The sequence below is a fragment of the Drosophila yakuba genome, chromosome 2L (assembly GCF_016746365.2).
Source record: "Drosophila yakuba strain Tai18E2 chromosome 2L, Prin_Dyak_Tai18E2_2.1, whole genome shotgun sequence".
NCBI lineage: Eukaryota > Metazoa > Arthropoda > Insecta > Diptera > Drosophilidae > Drosophila > Drosophila yakuba.
The window spans coordinates 14,194,223-14,221,069 of NC_052527.2; the positions used below are offsets into that span (position 1 = coordinate 14,194,223).

The 26,847-nt window shown below is 44.3% G+C and overlaps 4 protein-coding genes across 5 annotated transcripts; 2 read left to right on the plus strand and 2 right to left on the minus strand.

Moving 5' to 3' along the window:
• Window positions 1–282: 282 nt before the first annotated feature.
• LOC6528193 (protein draper) lies at window positions 283–3,697 on the minus strand. 2 transcript variants are annotated; one of them, XM_002089220.4, is made up of 2 exons: window positions 3,400–3,697; window positions 283–2,101 (listed from the first exon to the last, which is right to left on the minus strand). In XM_002089220.4, the coding sequence occupies exons 1-2, from the start codon at window positions 3,610–3,612 to the stop codon at window positions 374–376; spliced, it is 1,941 nt and encodes a 646-aa protein (XP_002089256.2). In that variant the 5' UTR covers window positions 3,613–3,697; the 3' UTR covers window positions 283–373. The 2 variants fall into 2 exon arrangements, with proteins under 2 accessions (XP_002089256.2, XP_015054449.2); XM_015198963.2 differs by lacking the exon at window positions 3,400–3,697 and adding an exon at window positions 2,674–2,870.
• A 564-nt stretch (window positions 3,698–4,261) lies between these two features.
• On the plus strand, window positions 4,262–6,608 carry LOC6528194 (probable cytochrome P450 28a5). Its single transcript, XM_002089221.4, has 6 exons — window positions 4,262–4,508; window positions 4,667–4,913; window positions 4,977–5,081; window positions 5,163–5,709; window positions 5,775–6,041; window positions 6,159–6,608. The coding sequence occupies exons 1-6, from the start codon at window positions 4,321–4,323 to the stop codon at window positions 6,320–6,322; spliced, it is 1,518 nt and encodes a 505-aa protein (XP_002089257.1). The 5' UTR covers window positions 4,262–4,320; the 3' UTR covers window positions 6,323–6,608.
• Window positions 6,609–7,133: 525 nt separating this feature from the next.
• LOC6528195 (tenascin) lies at window positions 7,134–10,012 on the plus strand. The gene is made up of 5 exons (XM_002089222.3): window positions 7,134–7,288; window positions 7,353–7,455; window positions 7,521–7,576; window positions 7,645–8,563; window positions 8,713–10,012. The coding sequence occupies exons 1-5, from the start codon at window positions 7,224–7,226 to the stop codon at window positions 9,673–9,675; spliced, it is 2,106 nt and encodes a 701-aa protein (XP_002089258.1). The 5' UTR covers window positions 7,134–7,223; the 3' UTR covers window positions 9,676–10,012.
• LOC6528196 (leucine-rich repeat-containing G-protein coupled receptor 5) lies at window positions 9,811–24,232 on the minus strand. The gene is made up of 14 exons (XM_002089223.3): window positions 20,200–24,232; window positions 18,824–18,895; window positions 18,085–18,228; window positions 17,616–17,759; window positions 16,984–17,055; window positions 16,838–16,909; window positions 14,949–15,017; window positions 13,701–13,838; window positions 13,506–13,646; window positions 13,374–13,439; window positions 13,175–13,318; window positions 12,745–13,112; window positions 10,899–12,680; window positions 9,811–10,841 (listed from the first exon to the last, which is right to left on the minus strand). Exons 1-14 carry the CDS (start codon window positions 20,763–20,765, stop codon window positions 10,525–10,527), a joined length of 4,095 nt encoding a protein of 1,364 aa, XP_002089259.1. The 5' UTR covers window positions 20,766–24,232; the 3' UTR covers window positions 9,811–10,524.
• Between the last annotated feature and the right edge of the window lie 2,615 nt (window positions 24,233–26,847).

The following is a 26,847-nucleotide window of genomic DNA, read 5'->3' on the forward strand; positions in this document are numbered from 1 at the left end:
TACGAGTAACGGGTATAAACATTTTGTCCAATTATCATATGATAAATTTGAGGTAACTCTTATCTATTACGTAAAAAAATAACTCAATGTTAAATTCAGAAGTTTTTACGGCGCCAGAACATTGTCGCATATGCCTTTTTAAACAACAAGATTAACTATGTACCTGTTAGATTTTGAGCGTGTTCACGGGCTTACCTTTTTTAATTGTCGTTATACGATTTGTTGGAGAAAAATTTCCAAAAATTTCGTTTGTGTTCTTGCCGAGATCAAAATAAAGACTAATTCGCTTAAAAAAATAAATTTATTACAATTTTTCTGAAAGTGTAAAGAGAATGAGTAATTTTGTTTGGGTATAAATTATTCCAAATCACTTTCATTTCACTTGTTCGACTTCAATGTTTTGTCTGAAGGTAGAACGTCGATAGTACTTCGTGCCAACAATTGCGACGGCCACACCAAGGATCATTCCAGCGCAGGAGCCCATAATAACCATCCACTTCTGGGACGATTCAGTTCGCTCAGGAATCCGTGCCTCAGCCTCCGATTTTGGCTTCTTCGCCTGCAACATGTGGCAGACGTAACGCGAATTCTCACCGCTGTAGTCCACGCTACTATCCTCTTGGCACACCAGCTGGCCACTCGGCAGATCGCAGTGGCAATTATCCAAATCGAGGCACGGCTGGTCCTGGGGATCCACGCAGACCTTGGCGCACTTGGCCGTATTGAAAGTGCCCATCCCATCATATTCAATCCAGCACATGCAACCGGCAGTGCAATTTGAGTGCGGAACCTCGCTGGATGGTGCCTCTATTGCATTAGGTGTTGTTATGGAGTGTGGGTCCAGGTCGGCAGTTGAGGTTTGGGAATCTTCAGTCGTGGTGCTGTATTCGTTGGAGTCTGTCGTGGCTTGGGACTCGCAGACTCCGTTGACTTTCTCGTAGCCCATACTGCACTGGCAATTATTCGGCGCCACACAGGCTCCGAACTTGCAGTCTTCGCAGACGGGCTGACACATGGAAGTGACAGGATTTGTGTTATTGGGTTGATAGCCGTCGTGGCATATACAAATATTGGGTGCCACGCAGTCTCCGTTGCTGCAGCCACTGTCGCAAATCGGATCGCAAACGTGGTGGGAGTTGTTCTGGAAACGATATCCCGGATCGCAGTTACAGGTTTCTGGGCTGGTGCACTTGCCATGAATACAGTTTAGGCTGCATTGTGGCTCACAAACTTGATTGGGACCCATTAGGTAACCAATATTGCATACACACGTCTCTGGGGAAAAGCAAAAGCCATTGGTGCATCCCTTGCTGCACTTGGGCTCGCATTTTTTGTCCGCCCCAGGCGATTCATAGCCCGAAAAGCACTCGCACTGGTTTGGCGCCACACAGTGTCCGTACTCGGGGCAGTTTTCCTCGCAATGCGGCTGGCATCGATCATCTCTCATCACGTAACCTGGCTTGCAGACACAAACGCCTGGACTCATGCAAATTCCGTTCTCCGGACAAGTGGAGCACTCAGGTCGGCAATTGGTGCCTCCTTCGTCACCGGCATATCCATTGTCACACTCGCACATTCCTGGCCTCACACATCGGCTGTTTTTGCCACAATCTTTCTGGCAGAATGGCAAGCAATTGCCATTTGCATCGGCCTTGTATCCATCTAGACAGGTGCACAGTTGTGGCTCCTGGCATCGAGCGTTTTCCCCACACTTGGGCGAACAAACGGCATGGCAGGCGGTCCCGCCTTCCATTTTCTCGTACCCAGGTTCACATTCGCATTTTCCGGGCTCCGAGCAAAAGCTATGGTGTCCACATTCCTCTTGGCAAACCGGAAGGCAATTGTCGCTGATAGAAGTTCGATTGTAGCCATTTTGGCAGCTACAGACTCCGGGCTGATCGCAAATCTCGTTTTTTCCGCATCCCGCCGGACAAATTGGTTGGCAGTCGGATCCGCCGTAGCCCGTGTGGCAACTGCAAGTATTGGGAGATGAGCAGAAACCATGTGCAGGGCACTTCTCTCTGCAGACAGGTTGACAGTTCGGAATGGATCCCTCGTAGCCGTCACAGCAAACGTGTCTCACATCAAATCTATGGGCAATCTAAAGAGCGAGAGAAATAACCTCTTTAAAATTAAATTGAAACTGCATAGTTAGCGAAGCTATAAATACTACAAATTATAAGTTCGAATTACCTCATCTTCGTAGGCAAATTGATGCCTGTACCTGTTCACCCAACCTTAAAAATTGCGCTGTTGAAACGGAACCAACTTATTCCTAAGAACCTTATGGGTATACTGAATCCTTTCCGGGTGACTGCAAACATTTTGACCATGTAACAAGGCCAAACTTGTGCCAAAGGACAATGCCAGACACACAAAATGCAGTGGAAAGGAGTAATGCATGAGTAATGTTACTCAAATCGTCCCATGAAGTACATATATTCACTATCTTAAGCAACCAGTCTGTCCGATGAAATAAACAGAACTGTACCCTCAATTTTTTCTGATTTTGTTTTCTCTTTAATTTGAATGAATTCCAGATTACGAGCACACTCCATCTTTAATAAAATATCTCGTTTGCTTTGTACAAATATTAATATATTAAAATGAATTGTATTTTTTTTTAAAGAGGCTAGCTCCTCATTTATCTTTTATGGATAGATTTCTATTTACCTCATTTTGTGTGTAATACTCCGTGCGGTATTTTGTCTCACGACCTCTCCAGTGATAATACGACAGGTAAGGTACGGTTCTACTCCTGAGGACATTTCTCGTGTAAGAAACCACCTGCCGACGTGGACAAACATTCATCCGATCGGGTTGAATGAAGTCGACGAGAACAATTAAGTAACCCAGACACACCCAAAGAGATCGGATGTGTGACATTATGGAAACAGCAGAAACTTATGAAATTCAGCTTTGCTATCTCTGTAAATGACTTCGGCGCAACGTTTCAAATTCAACTGAGCTGCAGCTGCCCATGTGAATTGTTATATTTTAAATTATATAAAGTTCTCAACCGTTGAGGACTCAATTATCGAGAACTTCAAGTGTATATGTATATGAAAACGGCTCTGCTCAATACCGAAAAGTGGACTAAGCTTTGAACGTCTGTCCGTACGTTAAAACGCCGAGATCACAGGAACTTATAAGCTAAAAAGTTGCATGCAGATTCCAGATACATAGTGCCATCGTGCCACGCCCACTCCAACGGCCACAAACCGCCCAATACTGCTACACCCACAGTTTTAAAAAATATGTTGAAATTTTCTCGTCCACACTCGCACTATTTGTGTAACAGGTATCTGATAGTCGAGAAACTCGACTATAGCGTTGTCTCTTGCTTGTTTTAGAGAGGCTAGTTCCTCATTAGTATTTTATCGATAGATTTGTATTCACCTCGTCTTGTGTGTAATACTCCGTGCGGTATTTCGTCTGCCAACCTCTCCAGAAAGAGCGTTGCTCGTAAGGTACCGTTCTAGTCCTGAGGACATTTCTCGTGTAGGAAACCATCTGCCGACGTGGACAAACATTCATCTGATAGGGTTGAGTGAAGCCGACGAGAACCATTGAATAACTGAGACACACCCAAAGGCATCGGATGTGTAACATTATGGAAATAGAAGGAAACTTATGAAATTAAGCTTGGCAATATCTGTAAAAAAGTTCGGCGCGACGTTTCAAATTCAACTGAGCTGCCAATGTGAATTGTTATATTTTAAATTGCTCGAAGTTCAGCTACATCCGTTGACGATTGGATAATCTAGACCTACATATGTACATAAACAGCTTGGGATTATCTTGGCAATTGTGTATCCTAATATTACAAACGAATATGTAATCCAAAAACAAAAATGTAATATGTTATACATATGCTGTAATATCATTTACTGAATAAATTTCATCATCAGCCATTATTTAGTCGTCAATTACACCCAGAGTTAATGGGGATAGTTCAATTACTCTACCTGGTAAATTTCACTTTGGCTGGTCGAGTTGCAACAGCAAATGTTTTTGTTTTTTTTGTAAAGAACAAGACCGTAAATAAATAATAATGGCTTGATATGAAGATTGACCGCCCGCAATAATGATTAGCTCTTATCATTTATATGTTAGTACTGTTTGCGGTGAAAATGTGAGTAGTTTACTCTCTCTCAGTGCCTCCTGTGTATTGAGCACTCAGGTATCTCGGTCATCCAGACTGTAGAATACCTCTCTCAAATTCTATCAGCAGCTACAAATAGAGCAGAATATCTGGTTCCGCGACAGACGCCATTTAGAAGTCTACGCGCGTGGAAGCAGATTTTAGAGCGGTCGAAAATGGTTCTGATTACTTTGACCCTGGTGTCTTTGGTGGTGGGCCTGCTGTATGCTGTTCTGGTATGGAACTACGACTACTGGAGAAAACGGGGCGTCCCTGGTCCCAAGCCCAAGATATTTTACGGAAACTATCCACACATGTTCACTATGAAGCGGCATTTGATCTACGATCTGAACGATATCTACAGGTGAGCATCATCGCCAAAAAGGCAAAGTGCTATATTCACTACCAAATATCAGAAGAACTTGTTTTCACCATCGAACACAAACAACCAAAGAACCGCTGACTTAAAACTCATTTCAATTATAACGCTTTAATAACATTTAATGTGATTATTCTTTTTAGGCAGTATAAGGACAAGTACGATGCTGTGGGCATTTTTGGCGTTCGCTCTCCACAGCTGCTGGTGATCAATCCCGAGCTGGCACGTCGAGTATTTGTGTCCAACTTCAAGAACTTCCACGACAATGAGATCGCCAAGAACATTGATGAGAAAACCGACTTTATTTTCGCCAACAACCCGTTCTCGTTAACGGGCGAAAAGTGGAAGGCTCGAAGGGCGGACGTAACTCCTGGGCTTACGATGGGACGGGTGAGGCAGTGCATCCCGAAGTGTCAAGCCCGAAACATACTGATCCATCCAATATAATTACAGATAAAGACAGTCTATCCGGTGACAAACAAGGTGTGCCAGAAGCTGAGCGAGTGGGTGGATAAGCAATTACGCCTGGGCTCTATCGACGGCATCGATGCAAAGCACGTAAGATTCTTTGTGATGGCATTGTATTATATGAATATTATATGAATACAAACCTGTTTCGTGCTACTTTGCCATACACAGATGAGTCTCTGCTTTACAACCGAGATGGTCACCGATTGCGTTTTGGGCCTGGGTGCTGAAAGCTTTTCGGACAAGCCCACACCCGTAGTGGCGAAAATCAAGGAGCTCTTCAACCAACCCTGGACCTTTATGCTGTTCTTCATAATGACCAGTGCCTTCCCATCGCTGAGTCATTTGCTGAGGCTACGCTTCGTGCCAAAGGATGTGGAACGCTTCTTCGTCGACCTGATGGGCAGTGCGGTGGAGGCACGTCGTGCCCAGTTGGCGGCGGGAAAGCAGTTCGAGCGGTCCGACTTCCTGGACTACATCTTGCAGCTGGGGGAGAAGCGCAACCTGGACAATCGCGAGTTGCTGGCCTATTCCATGACCTTCCTGCTCGACGGATTCGAAACGACGGCCACGGTTTTGGCACACATACTGCTCAATCTGGGTCGTAGTCAGGAGGCACAGAAGGTTCTGCGAGAGGAGATTCGTTCCCATCTGCAGGATGGCACCATTGGCTTTGAAAAGCTTAACGATTTGCCCTACCTGGACGCCTGTGTGCAGGGTGAATTAAATCACTTTTCAACCTGCAGTTATTGTTTCTAACTATATTTACCCTTTTATTGGCAGAAACCATCCGACTCTTCCCACCCGGATTCATGTCGAACAAACTGTGCACCGAATCCATCGAGATCCCCAACAAAGAAGGTCGCAACTTCGTCGTGGAGAAGGGCACCACTGTGGTTGTTCCTCACTACTGCTTCATGCTGGATGAGGAATTCTTCCCCAATCCTCAGTCCTTCCAGCCTGAGCGATTCATGGAGCCCGATGCTGCAAAAACCTTCAGGGAACGAGGTGTCTTCATGGGATTCGGAGACGGACCGCGAGTGTGTATTGGTAAGTAAACTTTTCTAGCATTCTGTTATAATGCTAATGTCCTAATAGTTCCTACTGTAGATCTTGAGCTATGCATAAATTATTATGATTGTAACATTTTATTATTTTTCTTTTCAGGAATGCGATTTGCGACGGTGCAGATTAAGGCTGCCGTTGTGGAACTGATATCAAAGTTCAATGTCAAGATCAATGCCAAAACCCGCAAAGACAATGATTATGACCCTGGCCAAATAATCACTAGTCTGCGTGGGGGCATTTGGCTGGACCTTGAAAAGCTTTAGAGATTCAATTACTTAACAACTCCCCTCCGGGCGACGAAACTAATCGAAAAGCTGATTGGTGCCGTTCCCCAGTCTATTTTTATGGAATATATGATATGTATGTACATCCAGTGATACATTTAAGCTCGCAATTGGCTGAGTTTGTTATTGTTTTCCGTGTATATATATACATATTTTGTTGTCTTTATTAAATGTATTTCGCATTTTAAATTGTGTTTTTCGACATCAACATCGGGTTGGAACTATAACTATAAAGCCGACATAATAAACTCGTAGTTATTTGGAATTGTGGTGATTGAATATAATGATTGAGGGGATTATAACGTTTTAAATATACATGATTTTCGGCGGCTTGTCGATATTTAGTTTAGCAAGGGGATATTAAAGGGTTTTTCTACGGATTGTTCATTTTCAAGTGTTAATCTGTTAACTGACCAGATATGAACCTATAACTTGTAGAATCTCTAGAAATCGCATCCATGCTATTATTAAGTTTGGTATTTTCGAAAGCTATCACCAGTAATTTCGATTTAAAATTAGAAACCAGAGATGATAATGATAGCAAATCTGAAGTTCTTTATATGGTACTATAAATTCAATGTTAAGGATCTGAATGCGAGTGGTCGGTCTGCACTTGGACCCGTATCGCAATCTCTGGGGCTATTGCTCTGCCTGCAATTGGGTTCATTAAACACATACGAGCTTAACGCGTGGGTATCTGTCCCACATGAAAGACGATAGAGAGAGGAAAATAATACGTTTAAATGATAAGCGCTTAAGTCCGAGATACTTACCCATGGCATCTATGGAACGTCAATTGGTGATCATTTGTCAAGCGTAACTTAGAGTGAACAGTTGATCGAAGTCGTTTGGTCGAGGATTATAGGGTTTTCATTTGAATATGCTTGTTCTCTTCGTGGTTTTACTGACCAGCCTGCAGGTGCAGGGCTGTGTCAAACAAGCTCAGTGAGTAGACACAATGCTATTTTGAATCCTTTTAATTTCAATTCTGCGGTTTTTTGAACTTAAGGGTGGTTAAAATGCGTGGAACTTTGATAACAATGCGTAAGCACCAGAACTCAGCAAACTGCACCACAAACTGTGGACCCCTGGTGGGTAGAACCAAAACTGAGGTGAGCTATACGTCCGAATTCGAAGAACTTAAAGGCACTTAGTGAACTTTCTGATTTTTTCTCAGACTTACATGGGCTTTACTGATGTCTGCTGCGACGGCTATGTACGCGATGAAAACAAGTAGGAACCCTAAGAAATATATCAGCTTAATGGATACCCATTAGTACCTGCACTTCTTTCTCTTGCAGCGAGTGTGTGCCAGAGTGCAAGGATTGCGGAGTCGCGGGAAAGTGCCTTTCGCCCAACGTGTGTGTGTGTGGAAAGGGCTATGCAAGTCGTCGGGATCGGGGTCACTGTGAGCCGGAGTGCAGCGAGTCCTGCGTCAACGGAAGGTGTGTGGCCCCGGATGAGTGTGAATGCCTTCCTGGCCATCGATTCGTGAATGGCTCCCAAACGGCGTGTGAGCCACTTTGTGTGGAGGACTGTGCCAATGGCCGCTGCATGGAGATGGGAAAATGCCAGTGCAACAACGGCTATCAGCGGGATGAAAAGCTTAAGAAATGCGTGCCCATCTGCCAGGATGCCTGCTATCATGGCGAGTGTGTGGCGCCCAACGAGTGTCGCTGCCTTCCCGGACATGAGCAGCGCTTGGGTGTGCCGTGGATTTGCGATCCGATCTGCTCGAGCGGCTGCGCCAACGGCTATTGCCAGGGAGCCGAGGTGTGCGCCTGCAAGGTGGGCTATGCCCACAAGGATAACACCCTCGCCTCCGGCTGTGATCCGGTGTGTAATCCGCCCTGCGCGAATGGCACTTGCATCTCACCCGGCCACTGCGCCTGCCCCGCGGGTCACGTGTTCGCCGATGGATCGCGTCACGAGTGTGTTCCCAGCTGCCTCTCCGGCTGCGAGAATGGGTACTGCAGTGCCCCTAATCGCTGTGAGTGCCACGAGGGATTCGTGAAGACCTCGCCGCACCGCTGTACGCCCACATGTGAGCCGGGCTGTGGCCAGAACTCCCGCTGCACCGCTCCAGGAACCTGTGCATGCGATGTTGGCTACGTCTTCGTCAACGGCAGCACCACGGAGTGCGAGCCCTTCTGTCCCAGGAACTGCCGGAACGGAATCTGCAGTAGTCCTGGTGTCTGCACGTGCTTGGAAGGGTTTCAGGTGGGTAACAAGTATATAATCCCAGGACTTGCAAACTAAGACCCAAAGGATTCAACGGTTCCTCGCACTTTCAGCTCCTTTGCGAGATATTTTCGCAACACACAGAATACCAAAACTGATTGGTACACCTTTTATCATCTTTTTACCAGGCCCTTCTCTCGTTCTACTGCATACCCATTTGCTCGAGGACCTGCATCCATGGCAGTTGTGTGGCGCCCAACGAGTGTCGCTGCTTCACCGGCTACCGGCCAATTCCCAGCCTGGGAGCGCATGTCTGCGAGCCCATCTGCAGCCAGGGATGTGTGCACGGCGTTTGCATCGCCCCAGGAACCTGCCAATGCGATGTGGGCTTTGTCAAACGATGGGCCACTGGGCCCTGTGAGCCGCACTGTCCACAAAAGTGCGTGAACAGCCACTGCTTGGGATCGGGAGAGTGTCGCTGCTACGAGGGATACAAGCTGAGGCCGGGATCCACGTCCATCTGCGATCCGGAGTGCTCGCCAGGATGCATGAATGGAACCTGTGTGGAGCCCAACAGCTGTGCCTGCTTCGCTGGCTATGAAGACACCAAGGTGCACTACGAGTGTGTGCCCACCTGCCGTCCGAGGTGCGAGAATGGCCGGTGCTCCGCTCCAGGACACTGTGAATGCGATCCCGGTCATGTGGTGACCAACTCCAGTGAACCGAACTCATGTCGCCCCCAGTGCAAGGAGCAGTGCATCAATGCCGAGTGCCTTGCGCCGGAGAAGTGCGTCTGCCTACCGGACTACCGATTTTTGCCCGGCAGCAGCACCGAGTGCGAACCGATTTGCTCGAAAGGATGCCCTTCTGGGCAGGAGTGCGTTGCACCAGACACCTGTGAGGGTTTTGAGCCCCGAATGAGTTCCACATATAGCAAACATATAGTTTTCCATTGGGGCATGTTCATCCTAGCCATTTTGCTGTGCTTGGCTCTGGTTATGATTCCCCTCTTGTTGCTCAGGGAAATACAGCGACGTCGTCGTGAAGGCTACAAGCACAGGACCCGGCTCATCGAGAATCCCTCCTATGGAGTTGTGCAGGCAAACAGCGAGGATGCAAACAGCGAGTTGGGCATTGGACTGGGGGATTAACCAAACTAAGTAGATCTGATTTCCACAACCCCTAGAGCAATTAGGAACTTATAATTGCTTCATAGATCGACTTTTATACGACTTTTAAATTTCACGAAGGTTTTAAACTGAAGACGGGAAAATTCAGTTGTTGTATGTGGAAATATTTTAATTTCAATGTTTATGGCTTGGTTTCCTTTACAATCTTCTCATTCGATTAAGTTTTACACCGAAGGATGCTTGGCATCGAAAATAATACACACGTATATAAATATATATATATATATAGTTAAGCTAAACATTTATGGTTAAAGTTTAAAAACGTAATCTACCGTAATAAATTAGGTAATACTTAATACTCATCGTCAGCTTCAGTTTCTCAAAGTGTTGTTCATATACCAGTTCTGGTTTACTGGTTGCTGGCAATCGAATAAGGGTCATATATTTACCTAAATAAAAATTAATACAATTTTACGTCCAGTCGATGCACAAAACTCAAAAAACTTTTTTGTTGTATTTCAACATTTAACAATCATTTGAGAAACTAGAGTTGTAACTGATCCTTTTAACGTTGCTATCCTTTGGGCTTATGTGTTGATTTAATTGGATCCTGATCTTCGGCTGTTCTCACTTAACAAATTGGCTACTTAATGCTACAAATACATTATATTTTTTATGCCTAATGCGAATATTATATTTTGTGTCTTTCTTAGCCTAAAGGCCAAACACATCGAACAGCCCTCAACACCACCCCATCCCACCCCATATACAATCTATGAACACAGTCAGCTTTTGTCCTGTTCCCCATTACTTTTACAGAAAGGTCTCCCGGTTGGCCCCATCCAATCTTCGCCAGCGCCAGTCCCACCATCATATTGGTGCGTCGTTGGGATCGGGCGGTGGCTTTGCTGGCTGCAGCACCACCGGTGGTGGGGAGGTGGCAGCAGTGGTTGCCGCTATTAGGAAGCCGCTGGACGCCCCAGGAAGTGGCATGCCCAGAAAACTGGCCACTCCCGTGTTGGCCGAGTCGCCATCCTCCATGACGACAGAACTGTCGGCTGCCGAGGGTATGGTGGGCAGAAAACGCACTCCCAGACGAGGTGGTGACGAGTCCTCCTCCTCCTGGACCGCTTCCTGGCGGACCAAGCGTGGCTTTACTGCATCCAACTGGCCCTTCCCGTTGTGGGCTGTACGTAGGCAAGGTGTTTCTACTCATACGTGGATGATTCGCAACTGGTACTTACCTATGATGGGGGGCAGGGGTGTGCTGCTGCCGGCACTCGACCGGGATAGCCGGAAGGTGGAGGTGCTGGCGGTGGTGGCCGAGGCGGAGGAGTCATTTCGCGAGCTGGACAAGTTCGAGTCCTGCGACGTTTTCCGCGTGATCAGCCAGGCGGAGTGGCGCCTTCTACCATGACCGTGCGGATGAGCATGTGGCTCCAGCATCTTCAGCGGCATGCTGCAGTTACCCGGTGGCACGGGAGCTGACGATGGTGGCCCATGTCGCCAGCTGGAGGATCGTGAGCTGCAGAAGTTCTCGCTGGAAATGGAACTGGCTCGATTCTGGCGTTGCTGACGCAGTTCAGCGAACTGATACTGATACGGATTCGCGGCTGCGGCAGTATAGGCTCTCTGACGTCGCTGCTGCGGTTGCCGACGCTGTTTGCGGCGCCTTCGACTCTCCCCGCAGCAGAAGGTTCTCAGTCTCTGCCACAAGCTCGGCGCCTGCTCCATTTTGTGCCAGTTGGGCATTTCGCTGGGCAACATCCGCAGACAGCGACAGCCGGGCGGATGTGCCACCGCTGCAGCGGGCAAGAGAGGTGGCGGGAGCTCCCCCCTCTTGGTTCTGGCCACTGCACCACGGCCACCCGGCCCACCGCCGCCCACAACGCGGGATTCCTCGAAGTGTTTGCACAATGTTACACAGTCCTTCTTGAACTGCTTGGTCATTATGGCGTAGAGAAAGGGATTGCAGCAGCTATTCAAGGGCAGCACAAAAACCGTGAAGATCTTGGCCTGCTCCAGCGAGATCAGTTGCAGACCGAAGATGGCAGTGATGGAGAAGAAGGCGATCGGTGACCAGCAGAGGAAATCCGTAAAGACCAGCAGAGCCATTCGCTTGGCGATTCGCGAATCATTCGTGTTCCATGCCTGGCTGCCCCTAATGGCCCAGTACATCTTCAGGTAGCAGCCCATCAGAGTGAGAAAAGCGCATCCGTTGATGAACATCAATGAGATTACATAGGTCAAGCTGGCCGGTCCAGTGGTAGTCTCGAATGGCAGGCACACGGCAAACTTCCTGTAGTCCGAGACTCCCAGCAAGGGCATCAAGGCCATGATCAGGGCAAAAACCCATCCCACACTCATTATATATCCCGCCTGCTTCAAGGAGAGCCTTTTGTTCAGGTGAATGGCATGAGTGATGGCGTAATTGCGCTCCAAGGTGATCACTGCCAACGTGTAAACGGACAGTTCTGAGCTGAGTACGGCGAGAAATCCGGACAACTGGCAGAGCACGGACATCTGCCAAGGAATGGCAAACATGCGAAATTCGCCCAACGTCGCCGCATCCACAATGGCCAAGATGCCCAGGTAGATGCCCATGAAGAAGTCCGCCGCGGCCAGATTACAGACTAGAAATCGGGGCACATCCATCTTAGATCGCGAGCACAGCAGCACAAACACCACCGTTCCGTTGCCCAGGAGCGACAGTAGAAACACCACCCACACTCCACAGCGCAGAGTCCACCAATCGAAGAGATCGGCGCAGGGCAGAAAAGGTCCTGGCATAGGCAGGCACTGCACCGAGCCCGGCTGAAAGTCCTCTGTGGACATACCGGAGAATAGCCCAGTACCAAATCCGTATCCCGTGGCAGGACCACTCACATCGTGCTCCTCGAAGTACTCCTCCATGTAGCTGGTGGCGATTTGGCCTCCCGTCTGCGTCTGCAGCTGCTCCTCGTTGAAGTTGACAGCCGTCTCCCAAGGATCGTGCATGGAGGCGCCCAACTGCTTGCTGAGATTATCTGGGGAGTACATAAAATGTATATAATAACACCCTGAAATTTTATAGTTCAAATGTTTACTTACGCATTTGCGGCCAGATATTCATCATGCTATTGTTCCACAAAGTCATATCGAACTCCGCATCGGAGGGAAAGAGGACTGCCTCCTGGACCTGGGAGGTTTTCTTCTGGGAGGACATGGCCACCAATGGCAGGAACGCGCAGCAGTGGTAGGCATACGAGAGTATAAGAGTTTGGATCCTGGGAAAGGTGTCAGGTGGGGGAAACTCCCTAAGCTTGGGATTGTTGAAGGTTTTTAAGTGTAGCAAAGCGCGCAGGCCCGATTCAGGCAACTCTGGAAATATATTGTTGCCCAAATTAAGATCCTCGAGGGCTGTGAAGCCGGAGAAGGCCTCCTTGTGTATGTACGAGATCTCATTGCCCTCCAGGTCCCTGTGAATGAAACGAATAATACTACATTCTCTACAAATATATTCCGGTTAAAGTGAACCCACAGAAGTTGGAGCTTCGGAATGCCCTGAAAGGCATCTTGGGGCAGTGCCTTGATTCGATTGTAGGAGAGCAACAGATCGTGCAATTGCTTCAATCCATTAAAGGGCTTCCCTTGAATCTTTTCAATTTGATTGCTCGATAGATCTCTGGGGGAAATTACATTATTATACACTGAAATATATTCTTCCATGCGGAACTCACAACAGCCTTAAGTCTCTGCAGCTACTTAAATTTGGGATGCGTTTTAGGGAATTGGTTTTTAGTTCTCTGCAGATGGAATTATTACATTATTATTGCAAACTAATAATAATATCATATAGCTAGGGCACTCACAAACTCTTCAGTCTTGGCGTTTGACGGCACAGATTCGTTGGCACCTCCTGAATGCCGGCACGATCCAGTTTCAGTATTTCCAGCGCATGACAGGCCTCTAGTTCGGGAAAGGAGCGCAGAGTGCGCACATCCGATAAAATCCTGAAAAATCGAGCGCTTGAACTTCTCTGACAATCCGGACATTGAGATACTCACAGCTTCCGCAACTTGGTCATCCCCCGAAACGCCCCTGCCGAAATTGTGGACAGCGGATTGGCCCTCATGTCCAGCATTTGCATGCTCCTGGGCAGTTCCGTGTCGTTTATCCAGCGCAGTCGATTGCTGGTGATGGAGCTGGAGGGTCGAGAGGTTGAGAGGTTGAGAGGGGTGGCAGAAGTTTAATAAAAACGTTTATCCAATGCCAAGAAAAGTATCTTTCGAAATACACACTGCTGGCAAGTGGCACTCGGATGCAGCTGCATTTAAAAGTCAAGTTTCGCAAACAAGCCAACAAAGCCAAAAATAAACTGTGACAAGAGCATACTCTTGGGCGCTCATATTGTTAGCGTCTTTTTGTGTTTCTTGGCCAACATTTAGGGGGTAATGAAACTTCAAAGTGCTGAAAGTGGCGCTCACCTAGAAAGGCGTGTTTTCAATTCCTCGACAGCACCATTTAAATTTTCAAAGCACACAAATTAAGTTGCACTTAGATTGCAGTCAGAATATCTGACTGCAGGAAAAGATCTATTTGTTTATCTAGTCTAACATACTTTGTTGCAGCGACTTGGCTTAGCTTCCATTCTCTTTCAAATGGAGTCAACAGAACGCAGACGCTTACTTGAAGCTCCTAATCCTTTTAAATTTAATTTTTTGTTTGTGCCACATCCCAACAAACCGCACACACATGACGGCAAAGTGGAGGGACTTGGATTTTTGCTTGTACACTCATACAAATTTATTTACCCGCTTAATTCCCCAATCATGGATGCACTGGCTCTGGAGATGCAGCACAGCGTGGCTTTTATCGCAACATTTAACATGCTCATAATTATCCTGTTTACCAGAAATTGAATTTCCTCGGGGAGTTCTTGGTCCTTGCCATCGCAAGCGATGTCAGTATTGCAATGACAGTCTGGATGTGGCTGCTTTGCTCCTTTCGGAGTTTGAAGTCAGGGAATCGGTCGTGTGACAAAAACAAACTGCAACTTGCAGTTGCACGATTCGTGGTTGGCAGGATATGGAATAGAACCGAGCCGGCTGCGACTGGATATGGCCATAAATTGGACAAGTAATGATGCGTTATGATTTTCGGTTTCCGCCTGATTGCCGCGCCACAAAGTGGGAAATGTCGTGGCAAGTCAACAACACCAGTTTGGCAGTTGCAATTGCTCCCTACGCTCTACTCTCTACTTTTTGCTAATATGGACCAAGCACCTGTGCTTCTCGTTCATCTGATATACTTACAGCTCCTGCAGTTGCGACAATTTGCTGAGTCCTTCGGGCAGGCTGCTTATTAAATTATCGTCCAGCTCTCTGCAAAAGGAGAATGTAGTGTATAGTATGTATAGTATGCTTTGAAATACAATTCCTGATTTCGATCATAGAAATTGAGTTGCAAATTTTGCTTTCGCATTTTACTTTCCAAAGAAATCACAGCCATTTGCATGACTTTGTTTGGGGGTCAGTTTTCAGTTTTCCTACGTGACATCACGTAGCTCCAAGCGGTGGGTTTTCCATTTCCGATGGGGTGACTCCTGGTAGCAAATGCAAATTTATGCGTGAGCATAAAGTTTGCGAGTATTTTTCAACAAAATGCATTGATTCCAATTACTTATCATATTTTTCAAGAAATTAGAAACGTTGAAATGAATTGCTAAATAGACAAGTTTGCCTAATTATGCATACATTAACATAATTTCAGTCATAAGTAATTAATAATTGAAGTAATTTATTGGATGGCATTTTATAAAAAAAAAATGCACTTAATAAACTTAAAGGCTATCACAACAAATAATATTTAATGCAGTAAGTGTGTCGTCGATTGAGGCCACAAAACAGCGAACAAATATTTAAATACATGTAAAGTGTGCATTAATTTAAAACTTTTTATCTCATATGTAATTGAGTTTTTTCATTGTTATAGTTTTTTAATTGCCATGGATACAAAAGCTTAAATGAGACATATTTTTTATCAGTATTGAATCCATTTTACAACGCGACTGTTGACCTGTTTTTTTTCTGTAACTTCTTTAACAATATGCCAAAGGGTGCTGAGAAGAACAGATGCTTTCGCCACCAACTTTCAATCTCATTTTCCAACACATTTTCCCCCACAAATGACCCACTCTAACTCCACTTTCGGTGGGCGTGACTGTGTTTCCATAAATCTAGAAGCAAACGGCACTGTGCACACGGAATATTTTCCTCATTCTCGGTGAATGGTTAGATTTACGCATTGCACGGGGAGAAGTTTTTCACTTTCACTTGATGCATTCCTCGCAAGGTTGGCCACGCCCCCACCTCAGTCCTGCTCCACAAGGAGGTAAGAGAATGCGACTCTGTCAGCCACAACATAAATTTGCATATTTGTCTGCCGCTGCGATGGGTGGTTGGTGGTATAAGTGGGTGGGTGGTTAAGGAGCCGAAAGAAGCGCTTGTTATGCGCCCACGGAAAAGCGGGCAGCGGAAAAGCCAAAAATTTGCGGTAAACAGCAGCGCAGAACGTCAACGCGGCGACGACAATTTAAGCTGTCGGAACCGAACCGAACCAAACTGAACTGAACTGTACTGAACTGAACCCAGTGCGCGGGGGGAAAATAAAGAAAAGCCAAAAGTTTTCCACGCTCTTGCTGTAAAATTGAAATTTATTCGAGCCATGGCCGCATAACGGATAAACGCCATTTCCACTTGCCACTTCTGCTCGCTGAGGTATCATCGCGTTTTCTGTACATTCTACTGGCAATTTCAACGGGCTAAATCAGTTAGCCTGATTCAAAAATGATAATTATAAGTATGCCCTACCATTTATTTTTGTTCGTACTGTAATATCAGACATATGGTTATTTTGGTCACTGTATCTGGAATTTCTTATAAGAAGAAGGGCTTGGCATTAGCCCCGTTTGAAAAGGCTGCTTAAGGTAGACAGTTGCTTAATACCAGAGAAAAAGTACAGGGTATTGTTTAGCACGTCTCCTGAAAATAAATTTTTCTATTCGATATCAATTGCAGTTTTGTAGGTCGTCTTGCTGTCAGTGTGTTTATGTCATGTGCCTTTCGCTCATGTGTGTGTTTGCGTTTCCTGGATAAACTTCTTAAAGTATTCGAAGTTATTTCGCATGGTTCTTGCTACTTACAAAACTTTTAAGACGGTTAAATTTTTTAGGGCTCCCGCGGAGATTTTCATGATTTGATTTCGCTTCAGCAAACTGCAAAATGAGAAGAAATAAATGCTCAAACTTATGCACATGACTGTGGCTACCAGGAGACACCAATTACTTACAGGACGATCAAGTTTGGCATTCGCGGAAAGTCCTCGTCGTTTATTATTGTCAACAAATTGCTGCCCAAATTGCTGTCGATGGTTCAAGTGGAAGCAGAAGACAGAAATTATGAGCAATCGCATGGTTTTATGATCCCCTAACTTTCGCTTATAATTCAATGGTTTTTTTGTGGCTCGAGTAAGTTTATAGATTAAAAATGGTAATATACTTCAGTCGAGAATGATTACGGGTTCAATGTTCGATGAAAACATGCACATAAAATTATTATTATTGTCTGTGGTAAGTTTATATGGGATTTAGGTGAAGTATTTATCCAATTGTTTGGAAGTAAGCCATAAATTAGTAATAATGTAGATATGGAGTTTAGACAACCCCGATTTCGCTGCCCTGCACATAAATTCTTCGACATAATAATTAGCCTAATTGGTTTGCTTATATAAATAAAAACCTTTTACCAAAGTGCATGCCAAAACATAGAACCACATACTATACATAATGCGCCAGTAGCAACAGGGATTAAAGAATCAAAAGGTAATCGATTTGGCCAATTCACTTGGTTACTAATTTTGGTAGCATGCAGGACATTAATTAGTCTAAAAACTCTGGAATTGAGGCAAGTCAAAGGGCTCACAGTGCTTCTAGGGTTCTGAGTCCGGCCAAGGCATTCGTGGGAATGCGATAGAAGAGATTGCCCTCCAATCGCAAGGTGCGCAGTTTCTGCAGGTGGCCCAGACAATCGCCATCCAGACTGACCAGGGCGTTGCCATTCAGCTGTCTGTGTGGGGGGTTTTTTTTTAAACCATTGCAAGAATATCAAAATAAAAGGGGGAAAACAGCAGAGAAAAGCGGAAAATATGAGAAAATAGCGTGTAATTGCTCGGCAAGTGCATGTGCGTGTGGCAATGTGTTTGCCCCGAAAAACAAACAAATTCATCCGGCTGAGAAGTCCTCGCTGTGCTCCTACATCTCCTCTCGGCGATATTCCCAACTTAATTGCAGTACTTAAAAGCAAACGCAAACGTTCCACTAACACACTCACACACACACACATAGACCGGGGTCTGTATTTATTATTTAAAAATTTTCCTTTGCATACTTACAGGCTGGTCAGCTGAGCAAGTCCTTGGAACGACTGCGGTGGCAAGGACTTGAGGCCGCAGTTCTGCAGGCTCAATCGTTTCAGTTTGCCCAGGCCATAGAATGCATTGGGATCCATATTAATGATGCTATTGTCCGACAAAGTTCTGCAAATAAACCTTCCCTTGGTCAACAGATAATACGTATATAACCGCATAAAGTCAAACTAAAGTCGAGTGTCGTCGGCTAAAGTGCAGGAAATTGCAAGGATAGCAAAGTCGGGAGTAATTAATCGTGCCAACTCGCTGAAATATACAGCGTAATCAAGTAATTTATATTACCAAGTCCGACCCAAACCAGGACTGGGGGATCTGCGGCTTGGTCAGGATTGGGTCGTATGTTGACCGCTGTGATATTTCCTTTTTTTTGCATGGATTCGCTGTGAAATTGAATAATGAGTTGCCAGGCCCGGAGACGGCAACTTTGACTGTTCAAAATGACGAAAGTTTTTATATTGTTGTCATATTTCTACACTTTCGCTGCAGTCTAGCACAGATTAAAATGGGGAAGTTTTGTGGTTTCTAAAATACCCCAAGGGAGCTGGGTGTTTGGTTGTTTTTACTACAGCTTAATTTGGGATGGGCAGGATAATCTGGACCATGAGTGAAATTGGTGAATTTGTCATTAATTAAAGGGGACCATAAAACTGTGGTGCTGAACAATTTCCGTTGGACTTTTACATCCATCAGGGCTTATACTCACAGCTCCTCCAGATTGGGTGCCATAAAAAATGAGTTCGCCTCCAATTTGGTTAAGTTGTTGTTACCCAAATCTCTGTTGGTGAAATGAATGACAGAAGGAAAACAATAAACAAATTAATAACTGTATCGCTGCCAACATTTCATCTATCAATAAGGCAAAGAGAAAACATTTGCCACTCTCATGAATGGAAAACGAGGCTTAAATGAGTGCTGCGAAGGGGGAAGTCTCTGTGGGCCATCAATCACACTGGAAATGGCATAAAAACATATTGAGCTAACCCAAGATCTCTGCCCAGCGGAAATAGCGTAAAAATGATGATAAACTGCCCGTATCAGGTATTTTTCTTTTGTTGCAAATGCTCCTCTTGCCAAGTGGAACTTTGGCCAAAATCCAAAGAATCCCCCGTTTAAAGTGAGTGGTGGATCTGCTGTTCGAGTGATTTTAATGACTTATGACTAGTGTCCCTGAGCGATGCGTTAATTAATAAATTATTTATTTATTTATGGACCGTTCGAGTTGGCCATTAATCAGTTGAAACTTTGGCTAAGCCAAAAGCGGTTCCCAACTCCTTTGAGAGAGCCCGTCGGCGGCAAGAAAACGTGACTCACATACGTGAGCAGTGGCTGCGATGACGACGCGACGGTGACGATGACGATGATTGCGAAATGCTGCACAACGTGGCGTATGTGTAATTAGATTAAACCGCATGCCAAAATCGACCGAAACCGAATCGGACCGAAGACTGCGAAATTGACTTGTAATTATGCGATTTGCGGAATTTCAGCAGCGGGAAATGGTCCAATACCTCGTGCTGAGCAGGCTTAATCGCTTAATAAGGGGAAGTTTTCGAATTATTAATCGCTTAATTAAGCGGCTATTGTGGTAACTTAGAGTTGAGGATACACCCTATTTAGTATGTATTGTTATTGCGGAAAGAAATCAAATGTTAGAAGACTAGCAAACAAAAAGTGCTCAAAATAAATACATTAGCTGAGCATTTGTTTAGTAAACCTATTGCTCACATTAATCAAGTTTTAATGCAAATGTTTTTTAATGTTACGTTACAAGCTCAGAACAGCTGTTTAAATGTCTTATGTTTGAAAGATAGTCTCCGAACTCTGAAATTAATATTTGGACACTAAAAACAACACTCTTTAATTTGCATTTATGAATACAAAATGGTAGAAATGGCCATTTCCTATGCGCATACATTTCAAAAACCTTCTTTTCCTCAACATGAATAATTTCATCAGCTTTTACAGCATTAATATCGTTATTATTATCATTAAATTAAGGAACAACTATTATGTAGGAATGAACAATAATTGTTGGAAACAATTATATAAATGTGTTAAAAGCACTGCAAGTATACTCACAGGACGACCACCTCGCTGGGAAGGTTGACGGGCACGGCCAGGATCCCTATTCCTCGACAGCTGAGCCGCAGGACCTCCAGGCTGCCGGTGCAGTGGCAGTGCTTCTGCAGCCACCGCTCACACACGGCGTGCAGCGTCCGCTTGCCGGCGGTGACGTCGGCGGAGGCGGAGGTGGAGGTGGAGGCGGTGGAGAGCTGGCTGCCGTGGTACTCCTGCAGGGACTTCTCGTACAGGATCTGGGCCTCCTTCTCGGGATCGGCCGATGGCAGCATCACGTTCTCCCTGATGCCCGTGGGCGTGGCAGTGGGCGATTTCGCTGTTCTATTCACGGTAACTTGGCTAAGTTGTTGGACGGTTTGTGGATTTTCCTGCTGCTGGTGCTGCTGCTGCAGATGTTGCAGGTGGGCATATGGCTGCTGCTCCTGGCGGTTTTGCATGGCCGGAGCGGGATTTTCTTTGGTTTCATCATGGCCCATCGCCGCTGGCAGCAGAAGCAGAAGCAGAAGCAGTTGCAACAGCAGAGGGCAGAGCGCCAGGCGCCAGCTCCACCGGCAACGTGCTGCCATCGTCGCTGTCGTCGCTTTTGTTGATTGATGCTGTCAAGCATTTGTCATTTGATGACAGTTTTGTGTGCGATTCGTTTCTCGCTCATGATTCTCGGCCGCCGTTGCGGTTCCTTAAACTCAGCTCACTCACTCACTCACTCACTTCTCTGCCGCAGTTCGAATTTATTTCATTCACTTTGCATTCACTTTCCGCTTCAGTTGCACTTTATTGTTTTTTTTTTCTGTTACGTATATATTGTACGACGGCAAATGGAATTCACTGTGATTGCTGCCGTTTTATACGCTTAATGTGGCTCAAATGCAGCGAATTCTCGGGTTATCGGGGTGATTGATGCTGTCTAAGGGGACGCGATAATGAGGTGTCAGTCACGGTTCGTAAATGATTATATATATTCATTATATATGGGCTCTTGATGGTTTGTGGCTAGTGCACGCCATTAACTCCAGCAGCACATTATGCTATTACCACTTTAATGATTATTATCTTAATTTAAATTGTATGCAACATTTTTAACTAGCAATCTTGAGTCAAAAAAGTTGATTCTGTCAAAATGCCTTATATGTCCAGTGCTCCAAACTTTTTGTCACACTACCCTAATCATGCCGGTACAAAAGAAACACCCACACTTAACCCGAATTCATAACGTACAAATTTAGCCAACGGCCCATCAAACACTTCATCTAAACAATGGGCCCAAATCACTAGATGGCCCAAACCGGTGGACACAGGACACTGGACCGAGCCTTGTTCCTGTCAGAAACAAAAGGCTAAGAGAAGAGCTCACACACACAAACCTGATGAATGACAAATTTGACACAGAATGTTTCCGGCCGAATCGTGGGCCACGACCCATTTTTCACCACTATGACCAAGTCATAATTAATGAGTCTGTTGACAGTTTTAGATTTGCGATGGGCTACAAAGTGTCGACGAATCGCTTTTTTCGTATATGCGCGCCCAACAACTAAATGAATCTTAACTTCACATTCCGCGCGCCCCAAATGTCAGTATGATGAGTTCAGTGCAGGATGAGGAAGGACAAAAATATGTCCAAAAATAAAAGAGATTTCCCAGCACGAGCCACATCCACCTCCTCCGCGAATTCCCTCACACTTTTGCCGGATGATTTATGGCATGTTTATGTTCCACTGACCTCGCAACTAGCAACCGAAAACAGCAACAACTGAGCGGATAGTTGGGCACCTCGGAAAAGTGCCTGTGGATAAGGCAAAAATATAAGAAAATGCAGAGCCAGTTCTTGACAATGACGACCTTAAGATACTTATTAGTCCCAGAAAAGTATTGACCTCATTTTACACGGGATACAATGACAATTCAAACCGCATAGTATAAACCTACAGTATTGAATTCTCCCAAAGAATTAGAGTTACACAACTTAAAAGCCTAAGTGAGCAAAACTAATACAAGTTTAAGCAAATGATTTTTGTAATTATAGGAACAGAGTCTAAACTATATATACCCATTAATAGTATTCTTTCTAAGGTATTAAATAGCACGAAAAAACCCGCAAGCGCTGACGACGAATGAATTCAATTGGCTCTAATCGAATCTGGGGAGTATTTTATGGCCCATTTTCATTCATGAATAATAATCTTTGCGCTTCCCTCGCCTCAACTAATTGTAAACAATCAACGATTGTTATTTATTTACTATGAATATCGATTATAAGCATTCGGTTATTTAGTATCTTTTATGCGAATTTGAAAGAGTTTGTGCAGGTAGGCGACAAGGTGATGAAAATGACTATGTAAACTTCGGGAAGTGAAATAAAGTGAATTGAACACTTGAATCTCTTATCTAAAAACATAGTCTATAGAAGGTATCTATGGATTTATTTGTTGCTTTTACTCTTCCCTAGCAACACATCCTCGAGGTAGATTTTCAACCCTAGACAATCGAAAACTTTAAGCCATCTGCAAACGAATGGAAAATTCAAATATTTACATCCAAAGTTGGGTGTGAAGAAAATGAAAAAGGTAAAGCAAAGCAAAGCAACAAAATAAAATAAGTGGAAACAAAATCAAAACCAAAAGGCAGACAAATGCAAACACACGTTTTCCGGATTGGGATTGTTTGGCTGAAAATTGGCGGGCTGATTAAATTATTTTTCAAAACGCTGAAGAAGGTTGCCAAACTTGTTTGTTTGCTTGTGAATAACCTGCGAAAGGACCTGAATTTCTCATGGCTTAATTTACATAAATGGAAATATAGCTGCTATGCCTGATACGTTTATGATAAATTTCCAAAGGAACCTCAATGCTTATATATATTTAAGTATCGCTTTAAGTTTCCCGATTTCTAATCTCGTCTAAATCAATCCTCGATTCCCATGCCTTTGGACGGGTCTTAATTAACTAATTATATCGCTATTAGCCGCCTGGCTGATCAGATGACATTCACTGGATATTGTGACAGATCAATCTCAGTGTTTATCACATAATCGTTAAAGCGGTTTATCGTATTTTTCGCCGAGCCATGCAAATGTGCACAGTTGAACGATTGCCAAGTCAATCGGTTCGGTATTTTGCGGATTTAATTGTCACACGATTTTGTTGTGACTGTGACTTTAATTGATATATGGTCAGTTGGCACATAGTCACCGCGAGTGTTTTTTTCGGTTTTCCACGCACTTCAATGCCAATCCGTGGGCAACCCACATAACTCCGCAGAAGGCTTCAAAAATTCATGAAAATCTCATAAATTTTTGCATTCGCGGCGATTAATTACAAGAACCCAGACACTGACACGCCCCAAAAAAGCGATCTGTGGATGCGAGTGTGAGTGTAGATGTGAGTTCAGTTCGTCGGTGGGAAATATGAAAAATATGAAACCCGATATGGCAAAAATTTAATTTTCTTGCTGTGAATTGATTTTGACATGGAGTGAATTTATATTTCCCCAAAAACAGAGCGCCGGCATTCTCTCAGCCTGAGATGCAAACCTGTGCGGCATGATTGAATCAATTTCAATTTCAGCTCACTTGATATGTAAAAGAAATCAATAGTCACTCGTGAGTGAGCGTGAGTGCGTTTTCTCGAATATATCTCGGCTTGTGTGTTTTTTAAACAACAAGTGCACCTCACCAAATACAAAACTGGATTTTCAACGCAAAATGCAACTTCAATTTGCCGCTGTTGTGTTGCTGGCGCTGCTGTTGCATTTATGCTGTTTTTACACTGACCTTGATTCATTGTGGGATATTTTCGATTTTTTGTTGCTTTTGGTTTTTTCGCGCTCGACTTTATTAATGACAGCTGTTGCATAATTTATTTAATTTTTTGGCGCGCTCGAATCTGTTTTGAGAGAAAAATAATTAAATGTGATTTCTGTTTAAGGTGAAAATCAATTTTCTAGTAAATCGCCTAAGGAGAAACGTAGCTGATGAGTATGAAATTTAACTAATTAAATAGTTAAAATATATGATATAAGGTACTTATTTATATGCCACAAACTCAAGGCAATGCTACGATTAGCTAAGAATATCTTTTCTAAATAATGGCTCGCTTATAAATCACAAATTGAAATGTTAGGAATGTACATAATTAATCCAAATATTATTATAAACACCAAGCCCATAGTCTGACAATAAATGCTTAGACATACAGAACTGTGGATCTTTCTTCAGGCCTGCCAAACAATTATCAATATGAGTTCCCCAATCAAAAGAAAGGCCACACGAAAGTTCACACCTCACGGGTTTGGTATATCATGGCCTTATCCCACTGATCGGGGAACTTTTGATCGCTTTGATCTCGTGGCTCTTTTGCTTTTGGCCCATTGTTGAGAAGCTCACATGTATTTTGGGATGTTATTATTGTGCGGATTGCTGTCGAATCGATTTCGTGTATCTTTAAGATGGCCCCAGGGAGTGATGTTCCCATATCCCATCTCCCATCTCCCAACTCGCTGGCAGCTCTCATTATTGGCGATTATTCAACTGTTTATTTTATGGCTTTCTCATTACATTCTCCTCGGCTGGTGCGGTGCAAAGTGGCAACGTCATCGCGGTCATAATCGACCTATTAGCCAGAAGGAGAGAAGGCTTCTTATTTACATTTCATGCTACTCAATTTTATTGGCAGTTTGGGTCAATTGTCTGACGACCGAAATGTGTCTGAAATCGTTGTTCAGATTCTTTGTTGAAGACAACCGAAAGTAATTAATCCCCGAAATCTTGACCCTTGATTGGTTTGCAGCTTTTGTTTTCCATTCTCCACATTTCCTTCATATTTTCCGGGAAATTACGTGCATGCAAGCAATTTCATTTTGGCAAATGGAAATGCCACTTTGTTTATTATTGCAGCTTGTATCATTTTTTGGTTCTCTTGGCTGGCAATCAATAGAGTATCGAGCACAAAGGCAGCTGCCAACTGGCAACTGACCTGAAAATGTGTCCAAAACTCGATTAAGTAAATCGTTGCAGTGGGGGAGCCAAACAGATCGGGCCTTACTTATTTGTGGCTATCTTTCGGAGAACGTGACACAGCTGCAACAATTGATTACGCATACGACCCGTTGAACCCTGTTAACTCTGACCGCTGCACTAGACAACAATACCAAAAATTCCTTTCTCCTCCGCCATTCTCGGTGTTTTGTTTTGCTGCAGACATTTTTATAGCTCCCAAATTGGTAACACTCAAATGGTCGGGCTGAGATGTCAGTAGCAGGCCACTAAGATGTAGGAGGTCCTTTCCAGGACCCTCACTATCTGGCTGATTGCTGACTGACATTTGTGGGCTGCTTGTAACCATTTCGATTCTATGAGCCTGTTAACAGACACTTTAAGTAAAATTAAACTAGGAGGATTTATTTCTTTCGTATATATTAAATTGGTAATAAAGCTACAGTTTAAACCAACCAGCTTGAAGCTCACCTTTTCTTATAACATTTTCTGTCATTTAAAATGTTATTATCTCAATAACCTTTCTTTTTGTCGCGTGTACTTGAATTAATTGATGAAGCAACTTAATTACGCATCCCCACACACACACACTTTAAAGGAAATAAAGCGAGTGAAATCTCATTTTGAGTCAATGAAGGGTAAATTTTCATCGTCACACCTTGAAGTCTAAGGGTCGCCATGGAGTTTACTCGAAGCCAAGTAGAAAATTTTCCATTTGTGGCAAATGCGCAAATTGCATTAGGGCAAAAGTTTTCCTTTCAGCTTGAACGATTTTGTCAGCATCTTCTTCTCGGCTCCATTTTCCCCAGCGCCCCGTTCCATTTGCCTAATTACACCAATGTGGCAGCATCATTAAAAGACTTGCACCGCTTTTTTGATTAACACCATGAAAAGCATACATATAGATTTTATAGACGAGCGCGTTTCCATATATTGCGACCCATATTTCGGTAATCGTGTCAATTGCTCGATTTTGCATTTTCTTCCCCACTGTACGACAATTTCCGCCAATGACGATCAAAAAGCCAGAGAGAACCCACGCCCACGCCTGCGTTATCGTATCAAAAGTGATGTCGCCTTTCAATAAATATAACATTTTAAATGAAAATGTTTATTTGTGCGCTACCAATTTTTGATTGCGGTCGCCCGACTTGGTTGCCTGCGAAATACTCTCACTTGATCTGGGAATTTTGTGCATGAAACTAATCTAATAAATTAAATTCCTTTATATTTAAAATAGCTATATTGCCTTTTGAATATGTCATGGTCTGCAAATAATGTTATTTCTGATGCTGGATTTTTTATTGATTCATCCATTTGGCGTCGAGCACAAAGAACATTACTCGGTCGGCTATTTGTGCATTTTTATCACACTTCTGTCTGTCATTGCAACGCTTTTGTTTTTTCTTCGGGGCTTTTCATAATGGAAATTAGTTTGTTCATGCGTAATTCTTATAAACTGTCGTCATCAATAGAAAACCCCGCTCTCCACCTCAATTCAGATCGTTAAGTTGCCCCGGCTCGCCTTGGAAATGCACTTAGGCTGCGCTTTTCGTTATTTGTTTTGTATACATTTTTCAATTAGCTGCAATTTGCGAATCGCAGCGGCAGCTGCCCGAGAAAGAACATTTGCCAAAATTGATGACGCCCCGGAGCAA

What these genes read in the sequence shown, in the direction of transcription:
- LOC6528193 (XM_002089220.4), bottom strand. Translation starts at nt 3,612, where the DNA reads ATGTTACACATCCGATGCCTTTGGGTGTGTCTCAGTTATTCAATGGTT. An exon ending in AGTATTACACACAAGACGAG is followed by an intron (nt 2,102 to 3,399) that starts GTGAATACAAAT and finishes CTCGCTCTTTAG; the next exon opens with ATTGCCCATAGATTTGATGT.
- LOC6528194 (XM_002089221.4), top strand. Translation starts at nt 4,321, where the DNA reads ATGGTTCTGATTACTTTGACCCTGGTGTCTTTGGTGGTGGGCCTGCTG. An exon ending in CTGGGCTTACGATGGGACGG is followed by an intron (nt 4,914 to 4,976) that starts GTGAGGCAGTGC and finishes ATATAATTACAG; the next exon opens with ATAAAGACAGTCTATCCGGT. An exon ending in CGGACCGCGAGTGTGTATTG is followed by an intron (nt 6,042 to 6,158) that starts GTAAGTAAACTT and finishes TTTTCTTTTCAG; the next exon opens with GAATGCGATTTGCGACGGTG.
- LOC6528195 (XM_002089222.3), top strand. Translation starts at nt 7,224, where the DNA reads ATGCTTGTTCTCTTCGTGGTTTTACTGACCAGCCTGCAGGTGCAGGGC. An exon ending in TGGGTAGAACCAAAACTGAG is followed by an intron (nt 7,456 to 7,520) that starts GTGAGCTATACG and finishes ATTTTTTCTCAG; the next exon opens with ACTTACATGGGCTTTACTGA. An exon ending in TATGTACGCGATGAAAACAA is followed by an intron (nt 7,577 to 7,644) that starts GTAGGAACCCTA and finishes TTTCTCTTGCAG; the next exon opens with CGAGTGTGTGCCAGAGTGCA.
- LOC6528196 (XM_002089223.3), bottom strand. Translation starts at nt 20,765, where the DNA reads ATGGCAGCACGTTGCCGGTGGAGCTGGCGCCTGGCGCTCTGCCCTCTG. An exon ending in CTCAGAACCCTAGAAGCACT is followed by an intron (nt 17,056 to 17,615) that starts GTGAGCCCTTTG and finishes AACCATCGACAG; the next exon opens with CAATTTGGGCAGCAATTTGT. An exon ending in ATTCCGAAGCTCCAACTTCT is followed by an intron (nt 13,113 to 13,174) that starts GTGGGTTCACTT and finishes TTTCATTCACAG; the next exon opens with GGACCTGGAGGGCAATGAGA.